Raw genomic sequence first — 27,194 nt, forward strand, 5'->3', positions numbered from 1 at the left:
AACAACTCAACCCAAAAATGGACACAAGACCTAAAGGGACATTTCTCCAAAGAAGATATAAGATTGCCAACAAACACATGAAAGGATGCTCAACAACACTAATCGTTAGAGAAAGGCAAATCAAAACTACAGTGAGGTATCACCTCACACCGCTCAGCATGGCCATCATCAAAAAATCTACAAACAATAACTGCTAGAGGGGGTGTGGAGAAAAGGGAACCATCCTCCTGCACGCTGCTGGGAATGTACATTTATACAGCCACTACGGAGGACAGTATGGAGGTTCCTTCAAAAACTAAAAATAGGGCTTCCCTGGTGGCGCAGTGGTTAAGAATCCTCCTCCCAGTGCATGGGACACGGGTTCGAGCCCTGGTCCGGGAACATCCCACATGCGCAGGGCAACTAAGCCCGTGTGCCACAACGACTGAGCCTGCGCTCTAGAGCCCGCAAGCCACACCCACTGAGCCCGCGTGCCACAACTACTGAAGCCCGCACGCCTAGAGCCAGCGCTCCGCAACTAGAGAAGCCACCGTAAGAGGAGTCTGCGCACCGCACAGTGAAGTGCCTGCTCGCTGCAACTAGAGAAAGCCCACGCACAGCAACGAAGACCCAACGCAGCCGAAAATAAAGAATAAATAAAACGACATAAATTTATACAAAACAAAAAACCAACTACACATAGAACTAACATATGATCCTCCAATCTCACTACTGGGCACCTATGCTGAGAAAACCATAATTCAAAAAGAGACACGTACCACAATGTTCACTGCAGCACTATTTACAATAGGCAGGACATGGAAGCAACTGAAGTGTCCATCGACAGATGAATGGATAAAGAAGATGTGGCACATATATACCATGGAATATGACTCAGCCATAAAAAGAAACCAAATTGAACTATCTGTAGTGAGGTGGATGGACCTAGAGTCTGTGAAACAGAGTGAAGTCAGTCAGAAAGACAAAAACAAATACCGTCTGCTAACACACATTTATGGAACCGAAAGAAAAAAAAAGGGGGTTCTGATGAACCTAGTGGCAGGACAGGAATAAAGACGCAGACGCAGAGAATGCACCTGAGGACACGGGGCGGTGGGGGAAGGGTAAGCTGGGACGAAGCGAGACAGTGGCATGGACATATATACACTACCAAATGTAAAACAGATAGCTGGTGGGAAGCAGCCGCATAGCACAGGGAGATCAGCTCAGTGCTTTGTGACCACCTAGAGGGGTGGGCTAGGGAGGGTGGGAGGGAGACGCAAGATGGAGGGGATATGGGGATATATGTATACATACAGCTGATTCACTCTGTTATACAGCAGAAACTAACACAACACTGCAAAGCAAATATACTCCAATAAAGATGTTAAAAAAAAAAATACTTTAGGGACTTCCCTGGTGGTCCAGTGGTTAAGAATCCGCCTTCCAATACAGGGGGCGCAGCTTTGATCCCTGGTCGGGGAACTGAGATCCCACGTGCTGTGCTGTGCAGCACAGCCGAAACAAAAAAAGATTAAAAATACTTTACTGCTAAAAAATGTTAACCATCATCTGAGCCTTCGGCGAGTAGTAACCTTTTTGCTGATGGAGGGTTTGAAATAGTGTGAGAATTACTAACATATGACACACAGACAAGAAGTGAGCAACTGCTGTTGGAAATACGGTGCCAACAGACTTGCTCAACAAAGAGTTGCCGCAAACCTTCAATTTGTGAAAAACACAAGATCCGGGAAGCACAATAACTATAATAGAATATAATGTAATATAATATAATAAATTATAATATAGCCTGTATATTCAAAGAAAAGGAAATCAATATTTAGAAGAGATACATGCACCTCTATATTCATTACAGAATTATTCACCAGAGCCAAGATAGGAAAACTACGCAAATTTTCACCAACACAGAAATGGATAAAGAAAATGGGGTATATACATAGGATATTATTCAGACTTATTAGAAGGAAATTCTACCAGTTGTGACAACGGGGATATAACTAGAAGACATTATGATAAGTGAAATAAGTCAGTCACAGAAGGACAAAACTGTGTGTTTCCACTTATATGAGGTATCTAAAAGAGTCACACATAAATTGTCAGGGGTGGGGGAGGAGAGAATGGGGAGTTGTTCAACGGGTATAAAGTTACAGTTACACAGGATGAATATGTTCTAGAGAACTGCTGTATGACTAAGCGTCTATAGTTAACGAGGCACACTATTCTTTTCGTCTGAATTAAAAAATTTCATTCAAGTGCAACTGACCTACAACACTATGTTAGTTCCAGGTGCATAATATCAATATTTCTATACATTAGAAAATGATCACCAAGATTAAGTCTAGTTGTGGTCGAGTTACCACCCGTCACCGTACAAAGTTATAATGTTATTGACTGTATTGCCCATGCTGTATGTTTCACTCCAAAGACTCATTTATTTTGTAACTGCTTATCTGTTCCTCTTAATCTCCCTCACTTATTTCACTCATCCACCTACCCTCTTCTGGCAACCACCTGTTTGTTCTCTGTATCGATGAGTCTGTTTCTGTATAGTGACATTAGTTCATTTACTTTGTTTTTTATATGCCACATACAAATGAGATCATACGGTATTTGCCTTCCTCACTCTGACTTATTGCACTTAGCACACCACCCTCTGCCTCCATCCATGTTGCCACAAATGGCAAGATTTCATTCTTTTTTTTTTAATTTTTAAAAATTTATTTATTTTAGTTTTGGCTGCATTGGGTCTCTGTTGCTGCAGGTGGCATCTTTTCTAGTTGCGGCCAGCGGGGGCTTCTCTTCCTTGCGGTGCGTGGGCTTCTCATTGCGGGGGCTTCTCTTGTTGCAGAGCATGGGCTCTAGGTGAGCGGGCTTCAGTCACTGTGGTATGCGGGCTCAGTAGTTGTGGTTCGCAGGCTCTAGAGCATGGCTCAATAGTTGTGGCACACGGGCTTAGTTTCTCCGTGGCATGTGCAATCCTCCCGGACCAGGGCTTGAACCCATTTGCCCTGCACTGGCAGGTGGATTCTTAACCACTGCACCCCCAGGGAAGCCCCTCATTCTTCTTCTTTTTTTTTTTTTCTGGCTAATAGTCCATTGTGTGTGTGCGTGTGTGTGTGTGTGTGTGTGTGACGCATCTTCTGTATCCATTCATCTATGCATGGACACATAGGTTGCTCCTATATACTGGCTATTATAAATAATGCTCAATGAACATAGGCGTACATGTGTCTTTTTGAACTAGTGTTTTTGTTTTCTTCCAAAAAAATACACAGAAGTGGAATTTCTGGATCCTTTTATAGTTCTACTTTAAAATTTTTGAGGAATGATGTGCACTACTCTTGACACGAAGTTTACCTGGTGCTGTTAGGTGAATCCATCCAGGATCTCTGTGAAGACCTCCCAAACTGTTAAAACATAAGGGTAGGGACTTCCCCGGTGGGCCAGTGGTAAAGAATCCCCCTTACAATACAGGGGACCTGGGTTCAATCCCTGGTCAGGACACTAAGATCCCACGTGCCGCAGGGTAACTAAGGAATGGTGTGGAGGAGGTTAAGGAAAAGACCACGTCAAGCACAGAGGCCGTTTAAGATGGCAACAAACTCCTGACATTGACTGGAAATCAAAGTTCTTTACGTGTAACAATCGAAGAGGCAGGATGGGTCCTGTTAGCAAGGTCCCCTGAGATGCCAGGTCACCTGACCCCCAGCTCCAGATGCAGAGACGTCCGGGACCCAGGCTTTGCTGGCCTGGGAAGGCTGAGGGTGCCCACCTGCTGACAGGACACCGGGGGGTGGGGGGTTGGGGGGTGAGCGGGGCGGGGGGAAGAGCTGGTTGCCGCCCAAGGCAGACGAGCGTCTGTGCAGAACTGCCTCGGCCCAGCCTCGAGAAGCCTGTCTCAGAAATCGACAGCAAGTCTTCCAGAAGCTCTGCCCATATTCCATTCAGGCGTCACTGGTCACACCTGTGGCTGCCCGGATGAAGACTGGGGGCCCACACGTTCACACACTGAAAGTTATTACCAAATGCAAGAGAGTGAGGGATCAGACGATGAACTACTCTCATGTTAAAGCGTAAGTAGAATCACGCACACCTTATTCTCCTTTCCGGTTCTGCATTTGTAATTTCACAAAATGTGTGATCTGTGGGGCTTTTCTAATTGCTTGTAATTTTGCCGGATGAGAAAAAAACAGCACAATAAGAAAACATTATAGTTTTCACTGGTAATGGGCATAAAAATATATGCACTGTTGCTGCTTGAAAACAGCATTCATGTGAATGTTCCAGATGATTTTCTATTTGGTGATGGGTTAAGTGGCTTGCCCACGTTCACTTTTATGTAAAGGGAAGATGAGAAAACTGCACTTTAAACTTAAAAAAATGGATGTCAGGAAACCTGGATAACAAATTAAGAAAGCAATCAGAACTGCAAATACTGAGGGGTTTTAGGTCAGTTTCAAAACACAAGGGAACAACCCACGACGTATGTGTCTTAAAAAACCACTTGGTACAGTAAGATTCCACACAGACAGCCTTGTAATCCCACAAATCAGAACTGGTTACACATTTCCCACAAGCCACTTTCTCAGCGTTACGTTAACAGTGTCGGCTCACTCCCCTGCTTGGTGGCAGAGAGGACGGGTCTCCTTTCCTTTCTGAGATTCTTTTCATGAGTGGCTAGAAAGCTTAAGCACTGGAATTCCATTAGACAAAAGGAGTATTCCTCAGAGGATCGTACATGACAAAACCCCAAGAGGGCTTTAACAGCTGCGTCCCTGTGTCAGAGATCTCCCATGCATGGCTGGGGCCCAGATGACACACAACAGCGGGGGCCCAGGGGCCGCAGTCCTAGGACGCTGCTCCACAACCAAAAAGGTTCTCTCGCTCCTCAGGGAAAAAGAAAGGTGTTCCCAGACACCATAACCAGGCTCTCGGGCTTCCCTGGTGGCGCAGTGGGTAAGAATCCGCCTGCCAATGGTGGGCACACGGGTTCGAACCCTGGTCCGGGAAGATCCCACATGCTGCGGAGCAACTAAGCCCGTGAGTCACAACTACTCAGTCTGCGCTCTACAGCCCGCACGCTACAAGTACTGAGCCCACGGCCCACAACTACTGAAGCCCGCATGCCTAGAAGCCACGGTCTGCAATAAGAGAAGCCACCGCAATGAGAAGCCCGCGCACCGCCACAAAGAGTAGCCCCCGCTCACCACAACTACAGACGAACGCCTGCGCGCAGCAACAGAGACCCAATGCAGCCAGAAGTGAATAAATTAATAAGTAAAGAAACAAAAATTAAAACACATAGATAAGTAAATAAAAGCAGGCTCTGTTGTGTCAGCACTCTGGAGTTCCCGACGTATCGACGGGCAGGATTCCCGTCCTCTCCCGTAATTACGTCTGTGAAGTGCCTTTCCCGAGGAGAACAGAAGCTCCTGGAAGCAGAGAATTGCTCAAGATCACATGCAGAACCTGAAGACATCTGAAGTTTATGTCTAAGATAAAAGACACGACACTAGATGGCGTGAAGGGTCCCCGAGGCCAAGAGCCAGGGAAGCAGGACACGTCGTCTGGGGACCCTTCCACCAGCAGAGCAGAAAGTCTCCGTGGCCAGAACTGGCACTCAATTCGCTTTGAGCTGAGAAGCACCCGTGTAATTACATAGGCTCCCCAAAGAGTAATTCCTCCCACATGTAAGAGAGGAGATGGCTCTTCAGGCAGACAAGGCAAGTACAGTCTTCCCAGCTGGCTGAACTGTGTGTGCTGACGGTCACCATGGAGCTGGGCCCCAGAGCTCTGCTCTCTCCTCAAACCCCCAACTTCACCCTCACCCTCAGCTGAGGAGCTGCTTCCCTGAGAACAGAGAAGCCATTGGAGGGATTCCCCACCTGCAACCCAGCTCTACCATCCCCTCCCCACTCCAGCACCCCGGGCAGAAGCTCTCCCCTCCCCCACACGCATCTACTGGATCATTCCGACTCTTATTTCTCCCGTCAAAACACAACACAACACAACACAACATCCTCCCCGGACCTCAGCTCCTACTCCAGCTACTATCCAATTTCTCTTTTCCCCGTCACAGCAAAATGTCCTGAAAAAGTTAGAAACAGAACAAACCCAGTTCTCCCACTCCTCTCTCCTAAGCGTCTCCGATCAGGATTTTACCCCACAGATCCATCCAAACGCATCATCAGCGAGATACGACCTCCCCCCAGTGCTCAGCTCGATGGTCAATGGCTCCATAGAACGGCAACCTCGTTTGTCCAGTCACCCAGGGAACCTCTAAAGTGGTTCCCACATGCACACAAAACGCTGTGCTTAATATTTTAGGAGAAATACTCAGCGTGCACAATACACTTGAGCAGCCGGAGGAAAGAGCAGCACAGAAAAAAAGTTTCCGTAACTACAGAAATGAAAAGATCAGCTGTTTTAATGGTAGCAAGTACGGGATGAAGGGGAACGAATAAAAACCATTTACACTACGACATTAACAAGCCTAATACTACAACGTGGTAACAGAGGCTGCAGAAGCACTTTAGAATGAACCCATTTTTCTGGGTAGGGTGACAGGCTAGACGATGCAACGATGAGCCGCCAGGGACAAAAGGAGAAGGCAAGGGGCGGGGGAGCTGTAAATAGTCATTCTTGGATCTACTGGATCTAGCAATTTGAGGTGCCCTTTGGACAAACTCCACAGAGATGCTGGCAAGTGGCTGGACAGAGACATCTATCTGGTCCAGCTGGGAGAACTAACAGAGCTGGAAGTGAAAAGCACCACAAGGCGAAGTCAGACAGGTTGAAGAATCATGAACCAAGAGTGAAAAGACAACACACAAAGAGAGGGGAAGAAAGAATCAGTCAGGAAGAGAGCAAGGAGAGATCTCTCATAGAAACCAACACAGCAGACTCTGCAGATGGGAAGGCGACAGTGGTCTGAGGTGACGACTGGCAAATCGCCACTGGTTTGTATGCTGGATGCCAGGTCACCTCAACCGGATCAGGTTCCGGGGAGGGGCAGAACCAAGACCGCAGGCGGAACGATACAATACAGGTGGGAAACACGGAATCTTTGTCACAGACGTCACTACATGGTGTGTAACGCGACCCTGTTAGATTGTAAGTGACAAAGAGGGAAATTTACTGGAAGGGTGACAAGGCTGTGCTTCCAGATCCTCCTCATTGCGTCCGTGGACTGAGCACTGAAAACAATGTACCTATATGACAACGGTGTTCCAATGAACAGAAAAGTTCTATGCCCTGAGTGCTCCCTGGAAGGCATGATCTCGGCTTACGGGAAGGACAGGAAGGCACCGATGTCAACACGTTAGGGGCTGTGGCTCAGGAAGGCTAGCGACCTACAGCGGGATCCTCAAGGAAACCTTTAACGCCCGAGAACAAAAGTGCTTCGGCAGGACAATGTAAGTCAAGCAAGGGATGGCGTTTTGCCACAGATGTCAAGAACACGAGGCTTGTACTGTGTCTATAAGAGGATCGTGGGATCTACACGTGGAACTTGCCAGAAACACTTGGTACTGACCTGCTCCTCTACGCTTTGTCGAACCACATCTTTTCCCTACTCCTGCTTTCCCATTTCACATTTTGAACCATTCGCCTCCCAAGGTGTTATCACAAAAGAACAGCAGCAGGTAAATAAGTAAACAGCAAAACTCACCAGGGGCTGATTCATTTTCCGCTGCTCTTGGAACAACGTGCAGGACTGTGACAGTGGAGGCGGACCTGCAGAAGGAAAACGCAGGTAGTGAAGCTACGACTGAAGCGGCTCGGGGTTGCACGAGCACCCGCCCCGCGCTCCACAAGAGACACCTGTGGGAGACCCGCCATTTCCTCTTCAGAAGGGCCTGTTAGAATGAGGAGGGAACAACCACCCTCAGGTCTGTAACTCCCACGTGGCTGGGGTACCTGAGGGGATACTTTTTTTTCAGTAGCGAGTGTACATTAAGTCCTACTAAAATAAACCTCCGTCAATAAATATGAAATTAAAAAACGCTTATAGTTTATCTCTTCTAAGTCTGTTAAACAACTTAGATCAGGAAATCCACAGCATACCCGGAATAAAAGGACACAGGTGCGTTTCAGTCTTTCAATTATTTGTACAAACTTTACAAACTTCAGTGCGACGCTCAAAAAACTCTTTCATTACAACTGACTTTAAGTGGACAGAACACCTGCCCTACGAGTTTGGAGTCCTGTTAGCGACCCCACGTGCACACCCGGTGACGATCTAGGACAAGTCATCTCCCTTCTCAGGCACAATCTCTTCCTTCCTCAAGCGAGGCAGCAGGACAGAAGCCTTGCAGACTCATCCAGCACTAACTACACTGTGCGATTCCACAGGGCACAACCCAGGGCGGCAGCGGACACTTAGCTCAGACAACCAATGGGCTAACGCGCTTTGAGAGACACGTGCGAGATGCCCAGACGGCGACAGGAGGAGGAAGACGAGGAGGATCGCGGTTGGACCGAGGAATGGACGCGGCACGTCCCGCCCCTGCTCCCCCAGGACCCCCGGAGCTCACGAGTCCCAGGGGAGCCCCATCCGGAGCAGCCGGCCCTGCCCTCCAGCCCGGCCCATCCACCTCGGGGAAGCGCTCAAACCCTCCCGGTCGCTCTCCGGCGGGGCCCGGGGCGGGCTACCCGAAGCCCCGCTCTCCAAGGGCCGCAGGGTCCACAACCGCCTGCAGGCACGCAGACGCAACACCTACCCCGTCGAGACTAGCTGACAGGCCCCGGGCTCCCGAGGCTCCGGTCCGGGGGCTGCTCCTCCGGCGCGCTCCTCTCTCGGGTCCCTCCGCTGCGCCTCCCGAAGCCACTGGGACCGAGGAGCCGGCTCTGGGCCTACGGCACAAACTCCCTTCAGGCCCACGTCTCTCCCGGAAACTCGCTATGCCGCGCGCTGCAGACGGTCGGGCACTGCACCGCCGCCGGCCGCTCGGCCACTCCAGCCCAGGCCGCGGGCTCCGCAGCTCGACCTCTGGGGTCCCACTTCCAGCCTCCGCCCGGCCTGCGCGAACCCTCGCCCGAACAACTCGCTCGCGCTAGCTGCCGGCCGGGCCGGACGGCGCCCAGCCCCGCAGGCCCCGAAATGCTCGCCCACAACAGGCCAAGTCGAGGGAACCACGACCAGCAGACACCAAGGCACACACAGGAAGCGACGGCAGCAAGGCGACGATGCGTTGCGCCAACACGCACAAACCGTGAGGCGCACCTGCGCAGCAGGACGCCGGAAGTCCGCCTGCCAAAGCCCAACCGGAGAGCGGAACAAGTGCCAGGACTCTATTTCCCAGAAGTCTCCGCGCCGTCCAGTTAGTGAGCGACTTAAATGTCTTCAAGTCATCTGGCCGTGAAGAGCTGCTGGGCTGCGACTGTGGGCCGTCTGGACCAGGGACTCAATTGCCCATTTGTCTTCACTCCTGTTAGGGATCAAGGAAAGCTGTGGCCTCAAGCGGGGGCTGTGTGATGGCCTCCAGGGTCCCTGGTCCTTTCCCTGCCCTGAGACATTTCGGGTTACATCTGACATTCCCCCACCGCCAGGAGAGGGGAAGGAGTGTATCATGTTCGCTTAACTGAAAAGCTACAACTTTCCTTCAAATCCTAGGATACAATAAATACCCAGCCATGATACAAACTAATATTACCCACGGAAAGAAAAGAAAATAGAAATTGTAGCTGTTTACACAGCCAACACGATAAAAACTGTACGAAGATCAGATACCAGGGATCTTACCTCTTAAAGAGGATACCGTTTATGTGAGGTAAAAATATCATTTTTCAAAAATGGAATCATAAGGGTAATGATTTATCACTATTTGGGGGGTGAAATACTATAACTGTGTTTTTGGCCAACTGTTCCTTAAAAGCTGCTAGGGGAAAAGTTAAAAATAAAATCTCCAGGGACTTCCCTGGCGATACAGTGGTTAAGACTCCTAGGTTCCACTGCAGGGGGTACGCGTTTGATTCCTGGTTGGGGAACTAAGATCCCGCATGCTGCGCAGTGCAGTCCCATTAATTAAGTAAGTAATTAACAAACAAAATAAAAGAAAAATCTCCCGCCAACCGAGAAAATCCTCTCCACAAATGCAGACGTAAAGAAAACGGTTTTACTGTTGAATAACCATTAAACCAGACTGTTGTGCACCACAGGCGGACCACTAATGTTTGTGCAAATGAAATCAACCTCACTTTTTTTTTTTTTTATAGCTCAGCAGATGAAATCTGTTGCATACATGTTCTCAAGATAAACGGGAACTTGTCTCATGTGAAAAGACTTGACACCACCATAAAAATGGCATACATTCTTTCAGAGTATATCCTAAATTCACCTGGTAATCTCGGTGGCTGTCCATGCTAGTTAATACCCTTTATCCAAAGGAGAAAGACAACTGCTCCTATCTCTAGGATAAGCAGGTACTTACAGCTCAGAGCAAAGTGACTAACACCTAGCCTAAACTCCCCCGGTGACAGAGATAAAGAAGATAGCTCTCAGGTTCTTAACAAAGACATTCCTGGGTTGTAATGCTGGCAAGAGACTGATTTAGCTTTTAAAAAGATTTAGATACTTACGAAAGGGACAGAGGAACTATTTCTATTACAAGCGTCTTGAGGAAATCCTCTAAAAACGGAAATAAGAAGTGATGATTGGTCCAAATGAATAAGCACATAACCCATTGCTGATTTCCCCAGCTGAGCTGCCACATTACATTAATCCTGCACAAAATGCGTGCTTCTCCAAAATTGCTCTTGGAAGTGGCTGCTTAGAGCCAGGAATGGTCTTTTCCAGTTCTTGCTGCTGTTGACTGTGGCCTCTGCCTGAAATCGCACCGATGAAATGCTGCCTGTGTGTGAATGACAGCGACCACGCCTGCTCTGAGCCTGAGCCTGGCAAACCTCCAGGGCGCATTTCTCGCCTTTTCCATTTTCAGCACGTAAAGACGTCAGCTACACGGAGTACCTTGCTTGGAAGCACCGTGGGTGGGCAGCGCGCCCATCAGCCCGCCACCAGGCCTCCAGTTCTCAGCTCACCCACGTGCACCGACCGGGTCTCAGCAGAACACTGGGGTGGCCTGTGAACCCCAGCTGCTGTGCCCACCTCAACACCTCACTCTATCCCTTCAGCCCAGGGACATGCTGGGCTCCCCAGCCCCCTGCCCTGTACTTTGCCCTGGACACTCTCTGGAAGTATTTCTATTACCAGTTGTCTTGAGGAAATGCTCTAAAAAAGGGAATAAGTACGGAGTCATCCCAATGAATAGGATGTCCAGCAGTGAGCTGATGTCCCTCACGACTCACCCCTCTCTCCAAAAGGCGGAAAACCGTCATTTCATACATTTCCCCCTTTTTAAAGCTGTTTTAAGCTAGGAGGGTAAACCTGGACCCTGCGACTGCACCTTGACCAGAAGCAGCAACGGCCACCTTTTAGTTTGGTTTCCTTAGGATCTCTTCATATATATGGATATTTACAAAACAAAGCTTTCTGCTTGTGTATCTGCATCTCTATTAACTACAGATATTTCCCCTATTTTGTCAGTTCTCTATTTTTACTGAAGTATAGTTGGTTTGCAAGGTTTCAGGTGTACAGCAAAGTGATTCGGTTACATGTATTTATGTAAGAATATATGTATTCTTTTTCAGCCTCTTTTCCATTATGGGTTATTACAAGGTATTGAACATACTTCCCTGTGCTACACACTAGGTCATCACTGTTTATCTATTTTACATATACAACTGTGTATCTGTCAATCCCTGTTCTTTATCTTTTTAACTTTTTACTCTCACATTCTCTTACACACACTTAAAAAAGTATGTTGTGTTCAAATCTTTCACTTCCACTTCATACTTTTCATGTGTTTTGACACTGTACTTGAAGCAGCCTTTCCCATCCTGCATTTCCTAAGTACTTATCTGTGTTGTCTCCTGTTTATTTTTGCTCTCTTAACATAGCAGTTTTATCACGATAACTGGCACCCATCTTCAGGATTTGTAAAATCCATTTCCTCTTAAAGTCTCTCAGCCATTTTTTTCAACACTAACACATCTACCACAACCGGGAAACGGAACGTTTAAGAAGAAAGCTCAGGTTTCTAATCTAACAGAAAAGGACAGGTTCTTCTTTGAAGTTCAGCGACACGTCTTAATTTGAAGGCAGGGGAGGGACTTCCCTGGTGTTCCAGTGGTAACGAATCCGCCTTCTAATGCAGGGGACGCGGGTTCGAGGCCCGGCAACCCTGGTCCGGGAGCTAAGATCCCACACGCCACGGGGCAATTAAGCCCGTTTGCCGCAACTAAGACACGACGCAGCCTAAGAGAAATAAATATTTTTTTAAAAATAAAAAAATAAAGGCAGGGGAAGCAGGAAAGCGACCGTCACATGTGAATTCCTTCTTTTTCAAAATACAGGTCGTAGCGGTTTGCTTGGGCTGCGTCACCCAGTACGACAAACTGGCGGGCTTAAGCAACACAAATGCACTGTCTGACATTTACGCAGGTTGGAAGTCTGAGATCAAGGTGTCAGCAGGCTTGGTCCCCTCTGAGGGCCGTACGGGAGGATGTGCTCCAGGCTTCCCGGTGGAGAGGGCGGTTTCCGCACCAGCACATGCACTATGCATGTACCAGGTAGGTGCCTGGGCTGAACTCCGATCCCAGGGCTGCTTATCCACGGCAGCACCGGGCTGCTGGAGCGGTTGTCACGGACGCGCTGGCAGGAGGATTGGAGGCTGACACCGACGTCCGCTCAGCTGTGGGCCCATGGCCTGGCCACAGCCCTGCCACAGGATGCCTGGGTGAAATCCAGGTCACGGTTCACCTCCCTCCTTCTTATTTCATTCAACGACACCTTGAAGCCCCCCTACTGCACCAGCCTGGGTGGCACGTCCCACCCAGTGATTTCCAAATCTGAAGCATGTCAGTTGAGAAAGTTAAAGTTAGGCCCCAGCTCAGTGCTGTGGAAATAGATCTGTGAGGCTGGGTCCAGGCATCTGTGTTGTAATGTTTTCTCCACGTGACTCTCATGCCGAAAGGACTGTGTTGACAAAGCACTTGTGCTTCACTCTACTGATATTTCTGCACTAGAGCTACAGCCGTTGTTATATTAAACTGCATCCACAGGAGGAAAAGAGAGGAGGAGAGGTGATAGTTTTGCTTGTCTGCAAACACGCTGTTACTGAACCAAACTTGGGTCCACTCGCCCGCACGCACTAAAGCCAATCTACTGACACCAGGTCACGGTGAAGGAAAGTGCCGCGTTTATGGCAGGGCAACAAGCAAGGAGTCCAGGTATCTAGGGCTCAGAAGGCCCCCACTCCCCAATGGCTTTCAGGGAAAGGTGTTTACAGATGGGGTGAGGCTGTTGGTGGGAATGTACACTGGTGCTGCCACTATGGAGAACAGTGTGGAGGTTCCTCAAAACACTAAAGCTAGAGCCACCGTACGACCCAGCAATCACACTCCTGGGCACATACCCAGAGAAAACCATAATTCAAGAAGACACATGCACCCCAATATGTATAGCAGTACTATTTACAATAGCTAAGACATGGGAGCAACTTAAACGTCCATCGACAGAGGAATGGATAAGGAAGACGTGGTACATACATGCGATGGAATACTACTCAGCCATAAAAAAGAATGAGATAATGCCATTTGCAGCAACATGGATGGACCTAGAGATTATCATACTAAGGGAAGGAAGTCAGACAGAGAAAGACAAATACCATATGATATCACTTCTATGTGGAATCTAAAACAATGATACCAATGAACTTCTTTACAAAACAGAAACAGACTCACAGACATAGAAAACAAACTTACGGTTACCAAAGGGGAAAGGTGGGGGAGAGGAATAGATCAGGAGGTTGGGACTAATGTACACACACAACTATATATAAAATAGGCAATCAACGAGGAACTCCTGTATAGCACAGGGACCTCTACTCAGTATTCTCTATTAACCCAGGGAGTCCCCTGCTGGCGCAGAGGTACGATTCTGGCCTTTCACGGTCGTGGCCCGGGTTCAATACCTGGTCAGGGAACTGAGATCCTACAAGCCACACAGCGTGACGAAAAAAACCACAAAATTTTGTAATAACCTAAATGGGAAAACAATCTGAAAAAGAAAAGATATCTGTGTACATATAACTGAATCACTTTGCTGTACACCGGAAACTAACACAACATTGTAAGTCAACTATAGTCCCAAAATAAAATTTAAAAAATGTTTAAAGTGAATTACAAAAGAGCGGGGTGAGGGAGGGGAGGTTGAGGGGTGTGTGGTCAGCTTGTGGACATTCTTCCGATTGGTTGGTGGTGACATAATTTGAGGTCAACATCATCAACCTTCTGGTTCCAGCTGCTCTGGGGTCTACGTGCTTGCGGGCAGCATGCAGTTCACTTCTTCCACCTGCTGGGGGCTTCAGTCTGCAAAACAGCTCCAAGGACGAGGCTCAGAACAGTATCTACAGTCCTTGAGGAAGAAGGAAAGGTCCTTGACTTTGTTTAACGTCTACACTAGTATTATTTGGTCGTTTTGGACTCTTTTCCTCTCTTTTTGCACTTTCTCCCTTCTCTGCTTAAATTGTCCCTTTCGAATTCAGGGAAGGCTAGGAGGCTAAAATTTTCTAAAGACAAGAAGCAGGCAGAAGACATGGGGAGAATCCGTCCCAGGAAGGCCCCACAAGGTCCTGCTCACTTACAACATCAGATTCGATCTGGGCTGTTTACGCCGTTTTTGGACAACATACCAACACATCTTAAGACGGGTCCCACCCGACTGTAGCACATTTGGACAAGGTGAGGTGGGGTGGGATTATGCAAATCCAGATCTGAAGACTAGATAAAGCAATCAGGGTATTTCACAGTATACAAGAGAAATTTTCACGGGGACAGAATACCAACCTTCTAAGATTTGAAAGCCTGTTAACCAACAGGGAGAGTGAACTTCTGTTCTGTTATACAAGGACCCAGTCAGCGGTGATGGCTGAAAGCACGATGAATGCAAATCTGAACTCATTTGCCTCCTAACGATGGAACGTCTACAGCAGAGGGACACAGGTCCTCAAGCAGCAGTGCTTTTCCCAGCAGTGCGGACCCTGAGGAGAGTCGGGCTGTGGCAGCTCTGGAGGACCTCAGACGCTCTTTGCATGGCCTCTGAGACCTAGAACATCTCAGAAAGTCCACGAATGCAAACCAAAGAGACACTCAGTCCCTGCACCTTGGATGAACTGATCTGACTCTACGTATGCACTGCCTGGGCTAATTAGAAATATGTAAGTGATCCAAAGACAAACTAAAACTCTGGGCACATCCTGAACAACAGAGATACTTCTCATCAAAGTCCAAACAATAATTCAAAAGCAAGATTCAGAGCCAAAATGTAGAACCATCCAAGCGTTCATTGACAGATGAATGGATACAGAAAATGTAGTGTGTATATTCATACAACAGATATTATTCATCCACAAACAGGAAGGAAAGTTTCTAATTGATAGAAAGAGCATGTAGGTATTTTTCAATGATTGTTTGACATTTCTTTGTATAAACAGTGAAAATTTAATAATTCCACTTGTAAGAGGAAAGGTTAGTGTTTCTTTGTAGAAACAGTTAAGTCTCAGCAGTAGAGGCATAAGCACACACGTGCACACAGAGTAAACAGAAATACCGCCCCGCTACCTCCCCCCAATCTGATCCCCCGATGAGCCCTGCTGAGTCTCCCTCCAAATATATGAAACCTGTTGGCTTCTCTCCATCTTCTCAGACATCGTCTTCCTGCACTACCATGCCAAATTCCTAACCATATCTGGGTCTCCCGACTTCCACTCTTGCTGAATCCCCACCGCATCCATTTCTACAGCAGCCAACATCAATTGTTTCCCTTTCAGTGCAAACTGGATCACGACACCTCTCATTCACTGCTTTCCCACTGCACTTGGCATACATCTGAACTTCTTCAGACCCAGGGTTTTATTTCCTTCTCGCTCACTGTGTACTGTCCACACTGGCTTTGGGGTCTAGGAAGGAAATTTTGACACAGGCTACCACACGGATGACACTTGAAGACATTATGCTAAGTGGATAGGCCAGATACAAATGGACAAATGTTACATGAATCCACTTCGGTGACATCCCCAGAGGGGTCAAATTCATGGAGACAGAAAGTGGAAGGATGGGTGTCAGGGGCTGGGGGGGGATGGGGAGTCAGTGTTTAATGGGGACAGAGTTTCAGTTTGACAGCATGAAAACATTCTGGAGACGGACAGTCGGGATGGTTGCACAACAATGAGAATTCTTTATTTTTTTCCTTAAGATTTTTGTTTTACTTATTTTTGGCTGCGTTGGGTCTTCTTTGCTGTGTGCAGGCTTTCTCTAGTTGCAGCGAGCGGAGGCTACTCTTCGCTGCGGTGCACGGGCTTCTCATTGCGGTGGCTTCTCTTTACGGCGGAACACGGGCTCTAGGCGCACGGGCTCAGTAGTTGTGGCTCACGGGCTGAGGAGTTATGGCTTGCGGGCTCAGTACTGGTGGCACACGGGCTACGGTGCTCCGCGGCATGTGGGATCTTCCCGGACCAGGGCTCGAACCCGTGTCCTCTGCATCGGCAGGCGGATTCTTGACCACTGTGCCACCAGGGAAACCCAACAATGTGAATTCTTCATGTCACTCAACTGTACCCTTAAAATGGGCAAATTTCATGTGATGCAAATTTTCTCACAATAAAAAGAGAGCGAAGGTAGGAGGGAGGGAGGGAGGCAGGGAGGGAGGAAGGAAGAGCAAGACGCAGACCCCCAGGCGAGGAGTGGAAGCATGAGTTGGGAAGTTCAGAAGAAGCTTCCAGTGACACTGCATGATCCCGAGTTGGCTATTTTCTTCTCTGCATCTCGGCTACCGTGTACTTCCTCCCCTCAGAGAAAAATAACCTGTCTTGAACTGGAGATTTTCCCATTTAGGCTTTTCTACATGTGACATTTTTATTCAGGTAGTGAAATCTCTGGGACAACAGTGATACTACATTCTCAAAATTCTGATAAGTAGACGAGAACTTCTTAATTGGAATCGAGGGGCAGGCTTTGGACAATCCATGGACTTTGTGAAATCCAAAGGTGCCCTTTTTGTGTGTGTGTGTGTGTGTGTGTGTGTGTGTGTGTGTGTGTGTGTGTGTCTGTAGACACCCGTTGAAGGGTGCGTGAGCACGTGTAGTTCTGTATGATTTTAGCTTCTCAAAATGCCTCTTGGTCTCACAGGTGCCTGAGGGTAGCGGACGTGTGCTCCCCCACTACAGAATTCTGAACACACTGCCAGTAAACACTGAGCAGAAGAGCTTTGCAGAATTCCATGTTTTAACGTAACTTTTTAATCCAGTGAGTCAATGTACCTGGGATATCTTTTTACATACTTATCTCACTCTTATAAGGCTGAACCGTTGCTGCTTCCCCTAAGTCTCCTTGTCCCTCTCCCCACTCTCCCACCAGCCTGTGGAAAAGGAATGGGAGGGAGGGAGAGAGTCCAGCAGGGAGAGGACAGCGCACCTGCTGGGAAGCGGTAAAGCGGGGTCTGGACACCTTGAGGGGGGTTTTGGAGGACGGGCAGAGGTTGGGTCAGTAGCAGGAGATACCATTTACCCCTGATCTCTGGGACAAGTGCACACATAGGTTTGACAGTTACTTGTGATTTCCTTCAAACTGCTTGCCAGGTTGGAATGACGGATGATGACATCAGAGGCTTCCGACCTTCCTGATTGGAAGGACCAGACTCCGTGGTGCTCGGCAACAGTAGTAGACAATAGCATCTCGCCAGAGCTTCTCTCCACTGCCAGTTGCCCCGCAGCTTGGAGAAGGGACGACCACTCGTGTTTAGCCCAAGTCCAGAACAAGAGTTGGGACAAAGCAGAGTCTAGGCTTTGAGGAAGGGAGGAGTTTGGGAGACATCATGGACAATCGTCCACCGAGTTCCCAGGCTGAGGACGAGACCTGCCAGCCCAGCTCCACAGGGTACCCCCTGGAGGTGACTGTCTATGAAGAAATCCCAGGACCGTCAGGTGAGGGAGCTGGCACGAGAAGGAATTGCAGAGGCTTGACCGGTAAGGAGGAATGGGTACAGAGGTCGGGAAAGAGCCCCTGCAAAAGGTGCCTATGAAAGAAAGGAGACATTTGGAAAGCCAGGGATTGAGGGAGGAGAGCACAGGAGCTGGGGACACGGAACACCTGGGGAGCAAGAAAGAGGGTTAGGAGACGAGATCCAAGGATGAGAGAAGGGAAGAGAGGAAACAAGGGGAGGGTTCTTTTTTTCTTTTTTCCCCTGGTGGGAGAAATTATCTACCATGAGAAAGAGTTTCGAGGACAGGAAGCTGGAAAGATGACAAAAGGAGTCAGGGGAGGGATCGGTAGATATGGACAGAGAAAGATGGAAAGATGACTTGGGGCAAGGTCAGCGGTCTGTGAGACTGGAAAGCACGGGGGTGCTTCAGGGGGGAGGCAGAGTCAGGGTGGGGTTGGGTGGTCACCAGTGGCTGAATTCCCAAGATGAGGGCGTCATACTGTAGTCTCTTCTCCTTCGTCAGCCCCCTGGGCCGGTTGCACCTCCCCGCCTCAGCGCCCCGGCGGTAAGAGGAAGAGGTCAGTGGCGTTCAGAGCGGAGGTGGATGGCGACCCGGCCGCTGAGGCCCAGGACACCTGGGTCGTGGAGTGGCTGATTGGGCTCAAGATGAAGCTGAAGCGACAGCGGGTGTCTTCAGTGCTGCCTGAGCACCACGAGGTCTTCAACAGGATGCTCGGTAACGATGAAGGGGCATCACTCCCTGTCACTCGGCCCCCCTAGAAGGGGAGTCACCCCCTTTCCTCCCACAGTGAATGGTCTTCAATCCCCTCTTCCCGTCAGCTTCACCCTGGGCCACAACTTGGCATTTCCCCGGGGGGGGGCGGGGCGCGGTTCTCCCTCTTGGCTCTGCAATGCTTCCACGACAGCCCTGTTCCCACTGGCAACATCTGCCCTCTTTTCACAGAGGATCCCGTCGTTAAGAAATTCCTTGCCTGGGACAAAAGGCTGGAAGTATCTGACAAGGTAAACCACCCGCTGAGATGGATTCCAGCTCCAGCGCCTGTCCTGGGTGGGCGCACGGGGTGCTTCCTACACCCACGTTTCCACTCCCCTCCCAACCTGATGCCTTGTCAACACTTCCCTCCAGGGGCCTCGAGGTCCCCTCTGGGATCTGAGCCCCACGTGTGCCCCTTTGGTGGCTGCTGCCGAAGTCCCCTCTCCTCTCAGCTCCTGGGGACTCGCCTTGGCTCCGGTTCAGCAAACACAATCCAGTGCCAGTGGCCCTAAGTCCACGCCCTCAAACCCACAGCCTCCCATCCTTGGAGCGTCGCCAACTCTGACCTTCTGGTCTCTCCCCTTCCCCAAACAATCAGGCTCACCCACCACGGGGGTCTCCTCTCCAAGTGGCACCACCCATTCCTCGTCCCCTGCTCCCTTCTCCCTCCCACTCTTTCTCCTCTTCCAGGAGGTGACCTCTCTCCTACGTTCTTTTCCCTCTTTCCATCAGTATCTCCTGTCGATGGTGATAGCTTATTTTAGCCGGGCCGGGCTCTTCTCCTGGCAATTCCAGAGAATCCATTTCTTCATAGCTCTGTGAGTGCCTTGCTCCATCCCCGCCATCAATATTCAACACCCTGGGAGGGCGGAGAGAGAGACAGGGGGCTCTGACCTTTCATCTATTTTTTAAACCCCTTTGTACTGTTTACTCTGGTGTGAAAATGACAGGATTACGGTACAGTGGTTTCTTTTTCACACAAAGTTATGTTTTTTATACCATTCGTTGTCAAAACAAACTACCCTAATGTCAATTAAAACACTGAACGAAACAAAGCAAAACACAAAACCTTCCTAAGAGGAGAGGAAGAAAGAACTGACACCATCCTGCCCCTGAGTAAACAGACTTGAGACGTTTCCGGTTCTGATTTTCCAGTCTCGGGTCTTCCCACATCAGCACCAAGTGTGATTATCTTCCGTTTCTGCGTTCCCACGACAAATGCCACAATCGGGGGACCCTTATCACATAGCGCGGATCTGGTGTAAAATGCTCCCCACTGACGTTTCTTCCAAGTCTCCCAAGCCAGTCGGCTCTATTTGCCTGAATATCCTCCCAAAACACAGGTCTGACCGCTGCACACAACTTCATTGGCTAATGCCGTGCCAAATCAAGGCCAGAGTTCTGGGCTGGAATTCAACTCTCTCTGCAATCTCCATCACACCGTCCTGACACTTTATTCCTGTGTTCCACCGTTCCTTCCAAATACCCTGCCCTCTAAGTTTCTATTGGGCTTTCTGTCCAGGTATCTTTCCCACACATTGATCTGAAGAAAATGACCCTATCCTTAAAGTGGGTTCAAACACCAAAACCTTCACAATGCCTCATCTCCCTAACTTCTGCAACCCGGAGCCACTTGAGTTAAAATCGTATTATAATGTGATGCTTTGCATTATAGTCATTTCTGATCTCCCCCTTTCCCCTTCCCCAGTCCCATCAGACTGGACACAATGTGGAAGGCAGGTCTTGTCAAAATGTCAATGCATTCCCAAAACGCTCAGCACAATTCTTTTCATTTTGCAAATGTTCGTTATTGTGAGACTTCGAGGTAATCAGTATTGCATTTGGCTCTGAGATTAAATGTTCATTCATTCATTCATTCATTCATCTAATGAAACCTTATAACGTACACCCTACATGCCACGGAATATGAGGTGATGGGAACAGAGATTCACAAAAGGCTGTTGAATTCATGCATCAATATGAACCAAGCCCTAAATGTGTCATTTGGTAGGAGAGGGATGAATGCAGAAACAGATCAGATCAGCTCCTGCCCTCAGGAACTGTCCATGTACCTACAACATAGGGAGAGAGGTGTGTCCACATAAAACAAGTTGAAGGGAACAGGGGGTTTGGATTTTGTCCTCATCCTCAAGGTGTGAGAGGCACCCTTCCGAAGGTCCTGCCTGGCAGTGCCTCCTTGACGACTGGGCAGCTCTCGGTGACGGTGACGGTGACGCTGGGCAGGGCTTGGTGGGTCGTGTGAGGATGTTCAGCCTGCCTCTTTCCTGGGAAGCTGATCTCAAGCGGAGGCCCTTCCTGTCCTGATGACAGCGACCTGATGTCTTTCCCCAGCTATGTGGCCAGAGACATGGAAGAGGACAACCAGGCCCCCAAACAGGCCATCTTTTCGTTCCTCTATGGAAAGAACCGCTCCCAGCGTCCCTTGTTCCACAAACTGCGTTCCCAGTTCATCCGTTCCATGGGCTGGAAGACGAGGGTCACTCGGGAAGAGTGCGAGCAGGTGGGTGGGCTGTGGCGGTCTCGGGGAGGGGGAGGGCCGCAGAGGAGGGGGGGATCACGGGGAACTCGGTTTGGGACTTGGGGATGGACGAGAAAGAACCGGAGGCCGGGCAACGGGAGGCAGCGGCATCCTCATTGCCAGGGGCTGTTTTTCTTTCCAGATCCAGGCTTTTGATCCAGAGCTCTGGGTGTGGGGAAGAGATCGCACCCTCTTGCCCCAGGGGCCCCAGGAGCACGCAGGCCTCAAGTCATCGGCCTGCGCAAAGGTAGGTCTGCGTGCGTGCGCAAAGGTGAGGGCGGAATGACGTGTTGTCTACTGAGGAAATCGGAGGGATCCCACTGCTGGACCCACATCACCTCTCACGCTGTGAAGGGGGCCAGCCGGGCACACAGCCACACGCCGACTCAGCGCCCAGCCACGGACTGACAGCCACACACAGACACCAGCACCGTGGGGCCCGTGGGCGCCAGACCTCGGGGAAACCAGTTTGTCCCAGACGCATGGGTCTCACTGAAGTCATTTCACCCAAAGCAACTGGGTCCAAATGACAGCTTTGACGAGATGGTGATTTTCTTCCATATACTGTGTTTCCAGTTTCTCTTTTTCATTCATTTTTGGCCTTACATCCCTCAAGGATATGGGTTCTAGCATTTACCTACAACAAAGTAAATGTCTACACACAGGATATTACATACAACAGCCCACACGTTCAATAAGAAAAGATGAATTAGGACTGGCTTTATTTTCATCCAAATTTACTTTCAAATTGCTTATGGCCAGATGACCTGGGACTCTTTATTTCCCCTGACTCGCCACTTCCGGACCAATGATTCCTCTTGGACAATTCACCTTTTCCCCCTCAAGTTGACGGTCAAGGGGGTTTATCACAACGAGTGAAGGTTAAGGAATGCCATCTTCAGCATGGCTTATACCAATTGACACATTAGAGTTCTAGATGTGCGCAGAGGACTGAGCAAACATTTGGTTTAAATCTTGCAAACTAGCTGTCTTAGTCCATTCGACCTGCCCTACCTACTACGGACCGCGTGGCTCATAAACAACCCACCACAGTCTCTTCTACAAGGCCAATCATCTCATTCATGAGGGCTCTACCCCATGACCTAATAACCTCCCAAAGACCCCACCTCCTAATACCAGCACCTTAGCGGTTAAGATTTTAAGATTTCAACATAAGAATTCTGGGGGACACAAACATTCAGCCCGTAACACTAACCAAGTTTAGGACTGAGTATTATTTAAACATTAGGATCCAGGGACTTCCCTGGTGGCAGAGTGGTTAAGAATCCTCCTGCCAACGCAGGGCACACGGGTTCGAGCCCTGGTCCGGGAACACCCCACATGCCGCGGAGCAACTAAGCCCGTGCGCCACAACGACTGCACCTGAGCTCTAAAGCCCACGAGCCACAACTACTGAGCCTGCATTCTAGAGTCCGCAAGCCACAACTACTCAGCCTGTGCGCCTAGAGCCCATGCTCCGCAACAAGAGAAGCCAACATCATGAGAAGCAACGGAGAGTACTCCTCGCTCACCACAACTAGAGAGAGCCCACGCGCAGCAACGAAGACCCAATGCAGCCAAAAATAAAATAAAGGAAATAAGTAAATAAATGAAAAATTAATAATAAAATAGACATTAGGATGCAGGGTTAGCGTCAGGGTTAGGGATCCGGCGTCAGGTCTCCTGGTCCACGATGCTGACTTGTCAGTCATGTCTATAGTGTGGTGCCAAGTTCAGAACTGAAGTGGTGCCAGAGGATCAAGGTGAGTTGAGACTAAAGCAGCATTTCTCCAAATGCCAGCTCCCTGCGCACAATCACCTGGGGTCTTCGCTATAAAGCAGATTACTGGGCCTGACCTTAGGTGTATTCAGTAGTTTTTGGAGTCAGGGTCACCAGAGTCCAAGAATCACACTTGAAAACAGTGAGTGGCTCAGGACTGGGGTTCAGAATGGAGAATTTGAGATAAAACTGCAATCATAAAGGAGTCTCAGTTCTGCTTAGAATTGACTAAGCATGTGAAAACCTTTATAGCTGCACAGTTGCCACTTTGCAATCTGACATCCTCGCTCTTTCTCTTACTTCCAGATCACAGAGCCCAGGAGAGATGAGGATGTTCAACACGAGGGCACTCCAGACAGTGATGACAGCTGTGAGGAAGGAAGGGAGAAAGCCTCTTGTGCAGAGAATCGCAAAGAACCCAGCACCTTCTAAAATGAGCTGAGAAGAGTTTTCATATCATACTCCTAGGAGCGGGGCATGCTTCTAGGAGTCTGTGTCAGGACGATAAGAAAACAGGGTTTTCTCAGATTCCATCCTTTTGGAAGTCACCACCCCAATTTTCAGATCATTTCATTCAAACCTCCCCTGAGGTCCCATTGGAGGTCCCATTTTTTATACACTTGTTTGCCCCGGTCTAGAAGCATTTGAAGGTGGAGTGTAGGGGCTCAGAATAGGAGAGAAAAAGTTTAAAATATATAATGAGAGCCATAGGGTCGTGACTGATGACTTAACTTTCACAGGCTTATTTTGAAAATGTCACCTATCAAATTATTGTATTTTTATATTTATATATTTATTTTAAATAGTTTTAAATATTTATTTTGAAATAGTCTTCATTTTGAAACACCTTGTTCCTACAAACTTTTCTGATGAGTATTACAGCTGTTGTATATTTACACATATATACAATTTTACTCACATTTTCAAGAGATTTTTATTTTTATCTATTACATAATATACATTTTATATATTACGTAATATTCCCATTCTACTTACAGCTAGGTGGGTATTTCCTCCCACATCTTGTAAGCATAAATTTTATTTTTTTAGTTCTCATTATTGAATTGTGGGAATTCAGTCGTAATTTTTTAACTTGTCTCAACATGTTTGCACGTTATTTTAGATTATTAAAGAGCACCGAGCAATGCAGCTTTTGGGAAATACAATAAAGATGAAAGTCTTCCCACAGTCATGACGTGTGTGGTCATTACCAGTCGGCTTCGCCTCTTTGCTGTCCAACGAGGTGTTGCTTAATGGTGTTGTGATTATCCAACCACATTTCTTAACTCTGAAAAATAATCCTGAATTATTTTTCATGTAGAGAAAACTACAGAAGATGAGGCACATCTTGCATCATTCAGGACTCCAATACTGAGAGACAAGTGTTGGGTACAAGGAAAGATAGCTTTATTGAGGAAGCCGGCAGTCCAAGAGAGATGGTGGGCTTATGTCCCGAAGAACCAACTCTCCCCTCCTGAGGTTTTGCTTGAGGACTATACAGGGACAAGAGAAAGGGGCTACATGTTGAAGAGAGGGTTACAGGGTGCGTGATCAGCTCACGGACATGCTTCTGATTGGTTGGTGGTGAGGTCACGGGGACTCAACATCATCAGCCTTCTGGTTCCAACTGGTCTGGGGTCTACGTGCTTGTGGGCAGCATGCAGTTAACTTCTTCCACCTGCTGGGGGTTTCAGTCTCCCCCAAGCAGTTCCAAGGACATGGCTCAGAATATTACCCGATAGCCCTTGAGGAGGAACTAAAGGTCCCTGACTGTGTTGAACGGCTAAAGTATGATTATTTTGTCTTTGCTGTTTTTCTGGCCACGCCACGCAGCTTGCAGGATCTTACTTCTCTGACCAGGGATCAAAAACAGGCCTCTACTAGTGGAAGCGCAGAGTCCTAACCCCTGAAATGCCAGGGAATTCCTGACAGTACACTTAAAAAAAACAAAAACAAACAGACCAAAAGAAACACAGTTTTAAGGAAGCTTAACTTTCTCAGAAATGCAGAAATTTTGTTGTGCATTTACTTTCTTTTTTTTTTTAAAATACATTTATCAATTTATTTATTTATGTTTGTCTGCGTTGGGTCTTCGTTGTTGCACGTGGGCTTCCTCTAGTTGGCGTGATCGGGGACGACTCTTCGTTGTGGTACATCAGCTTCTCAACGCGGTGGCTTCTCTTGTTGCGGAGCATGGGCTCTAGGCACGTGAGTTCCAGTAGTTGTGGCTCGCGGCCTCTAGAGATTTCTTTATTTTCTATTTTTTGCAAGTATTCATCAAATGTTTATGGCTTGAATGAATGACAAATAATTTCTTCCAACAATCTTCACACTGCTTAAACTATGACAATATTTAGCGTCTCAAATTTCGTATGACCTTACTCTCTCCGTGCTCTAGTTTCTAAAAGTATGTGGGATCTTCCCGGACCAGGGCTCGAACCCGTGTGCCCTGCACTGGCAGGCGGATTCTTAACCACTGCACCGCCAGGGAAGTCCCTGTGCATTTATTTTCAAAACATAATAAGGCCGGATGAATTCAGAACTAGGGGCAGAAACCTCTTCCAGTGAGACTCAGAAGCTCTGCTGTTCAGGCAGATTTAGAGAACAACTTTCCAACCACTTATTAAAGAGACCAACACTCCACTAGAAACAGTTACCATTTTACAGAGAGAAAACCGAACTCCAGCTCTGCATCAATATAATATTTGATACTCTGAGAACCAGAGGCTCTTTTTTGAAAACCTCTGGAATAAACATCAAAACTGAGCCGCCTTCGGCTCAGACAAATGAAATTCCCTTTCCACCCATCTCCTGCAACTTTCTATATTCACTGAGGTTGTGTCCTTCACTATCCTCTTTCTGGTGCTGGAACAATCAGTCATTTCACTTTAGGACCAAACTATTTTTGTTCCTGTTAATAAACAAAACTACATCTCATTATCCTGCATACAAAGTTGTACATCTCGGCTGCTGGAACCAAGCAGGACCCTGCAGGGCCCTTCCATGTCCCCTGCCTCTTGTTTGTAAAACAGCTGCAGTCTCCCAGGCCTCCCCTGAGTCACAAAAGGACAGGTTCAAGCAGTTCATGATTAGGACAACAGCACTCACAGAATCTTTGGTTCCTCCCGAAGGACATAAGTAACAGTGTCAGAGACACACTCCTAACTTGTTCAGCAGATACTAAAACCGCTCCAAGAGGAGAAAGCTAACTGAATGATCACCAGACTGGAGCTATGACGTAAGCTGCTCCACCTTGAGCAGACCTGAACCAATGGCTTACACAATTCCAGGAACTGCCCTCAAGGAAATGGGAACAAACCAACACTGGAGTTGAAGATTAACTGTGCCTGAAACAATCAACATGACACCGACCACACCACTGCAGGACCAATTTCAAGGTGATGGTCAGAGCTGACTGTGCTACTCTGCATGTAGCCCCCACCGGCACAACCCAGAGACTTCCCGTCTTTTCCCTATCAACCCCTTTTCCCTCTAATTAGCAACTGGGAGATGGTTTTGGGGACACTAGTCCGCCATCTTCCCAGGTTGCCAGCTTCCTGAATAAAGCATCTTTCTTCCTCCACCAACCTTTGTCTCTGGAACATTGACTTCTGAGCGATGAGCAGCTGAACCTGAGTTCTGTTCCAGCCGATAACATTACTATTGGTCAAGTCTCATTCATATTATATTAATGATAACTTTGAACCAAAGTTACTTCCATTTCACAAAGAAAACTAGCAGTGAATAATTGACAACTGCCCATCACACATCAGCATTTTAGGCTAGGCGAGCTCATGAACACACATAGCACAACTTTACATAGCCACAAACATCCCTTACACGACTTCTCCAAGTGGTAGAGACAAACACATTCATTAACACACCCACAGACATAGCCTCTAGGTAACAAATAAAAATATGCAGCAAGAGCATAGAACTTGAGATTATGCTTAGTAATCAATGTTTCGGGTTTCTGTCTTGCTTAGAAATGACCTCGGTATCCAACGATTATCCAGTAAGTAACACAATTTAATATCAGTTCAAGGCTTTACGTAAACTAAAG

The 27,194-nt window shown here is 48.1% G+C and overlaps 1 protein-coding gene and 1 long non-coding RNA gene across 4 annotated transcripts in view; one reads left to right on the forward strand and one right to left on the reverse strand.

Moving 5' to 3' along the window:
• The window catches only part of LOC307197788, a 41,784-nt gene extending 32,457 nt beyond the window's left edge, over nt 1-9,327 (reverse strand). For 2 of the 3 annotated variants that reach the window (XR_013831500.1, XR_013831501.1), the window contains exons 1-2: nt 8,721-9,327; nt 7,670-7,734 (exon numbers count right to left, since the gene is read on the reverse strand). This is a non-coding gene — a long non-coding RNA (uncharacterized lncRNA). The remainder of the gene's footprint in view (nt 1-7,669; nt 7,735-8,720) is intronic. The other variant, XR_013831502.1, reaches the window with a different exon arrangement.
• An 8,602-nt stretch (nt 9,328-17,929) lies between these two features.
• On the forward strand, nt 17,930-23,563 carry LOC307198538 (speedy protein E4-like; the record flags this gene model as incomplete). The annotated part of the gene is made up of 7 exons (XM_079945503.1): nt 17,930-18,038; nt 18,561-18,773; nt 19,002-19,060; nt 19,545-19,630; nt 21,165-21,333; nt 21,494-21,598; nt 23,438-23,563. The coding sequence occupies 7 exons, from the start codon at nt 17,930-17,932 to the stop codon at nt 23,561-23,563; spliced, it is 867 nt and encodes a 288-aa protein (XP_079801629.1).
• Nucleotides 23,564-27,194: the final 3,631 nt, after the last annotated feature.

The sequence above is a fragment of the Stenella coeruleoalba genome (genome assembly GCF_951394435.1).
Source record: "Stenella coeruleoalba genome assembly, chromosome: 15".
Classification (NCBI taxonomy): Eukaryota; Metazoa; Chordata; class Mammalia; order Artiodactyla; family Delphinidae; genus Stenella; species Stenella coeruleoalba.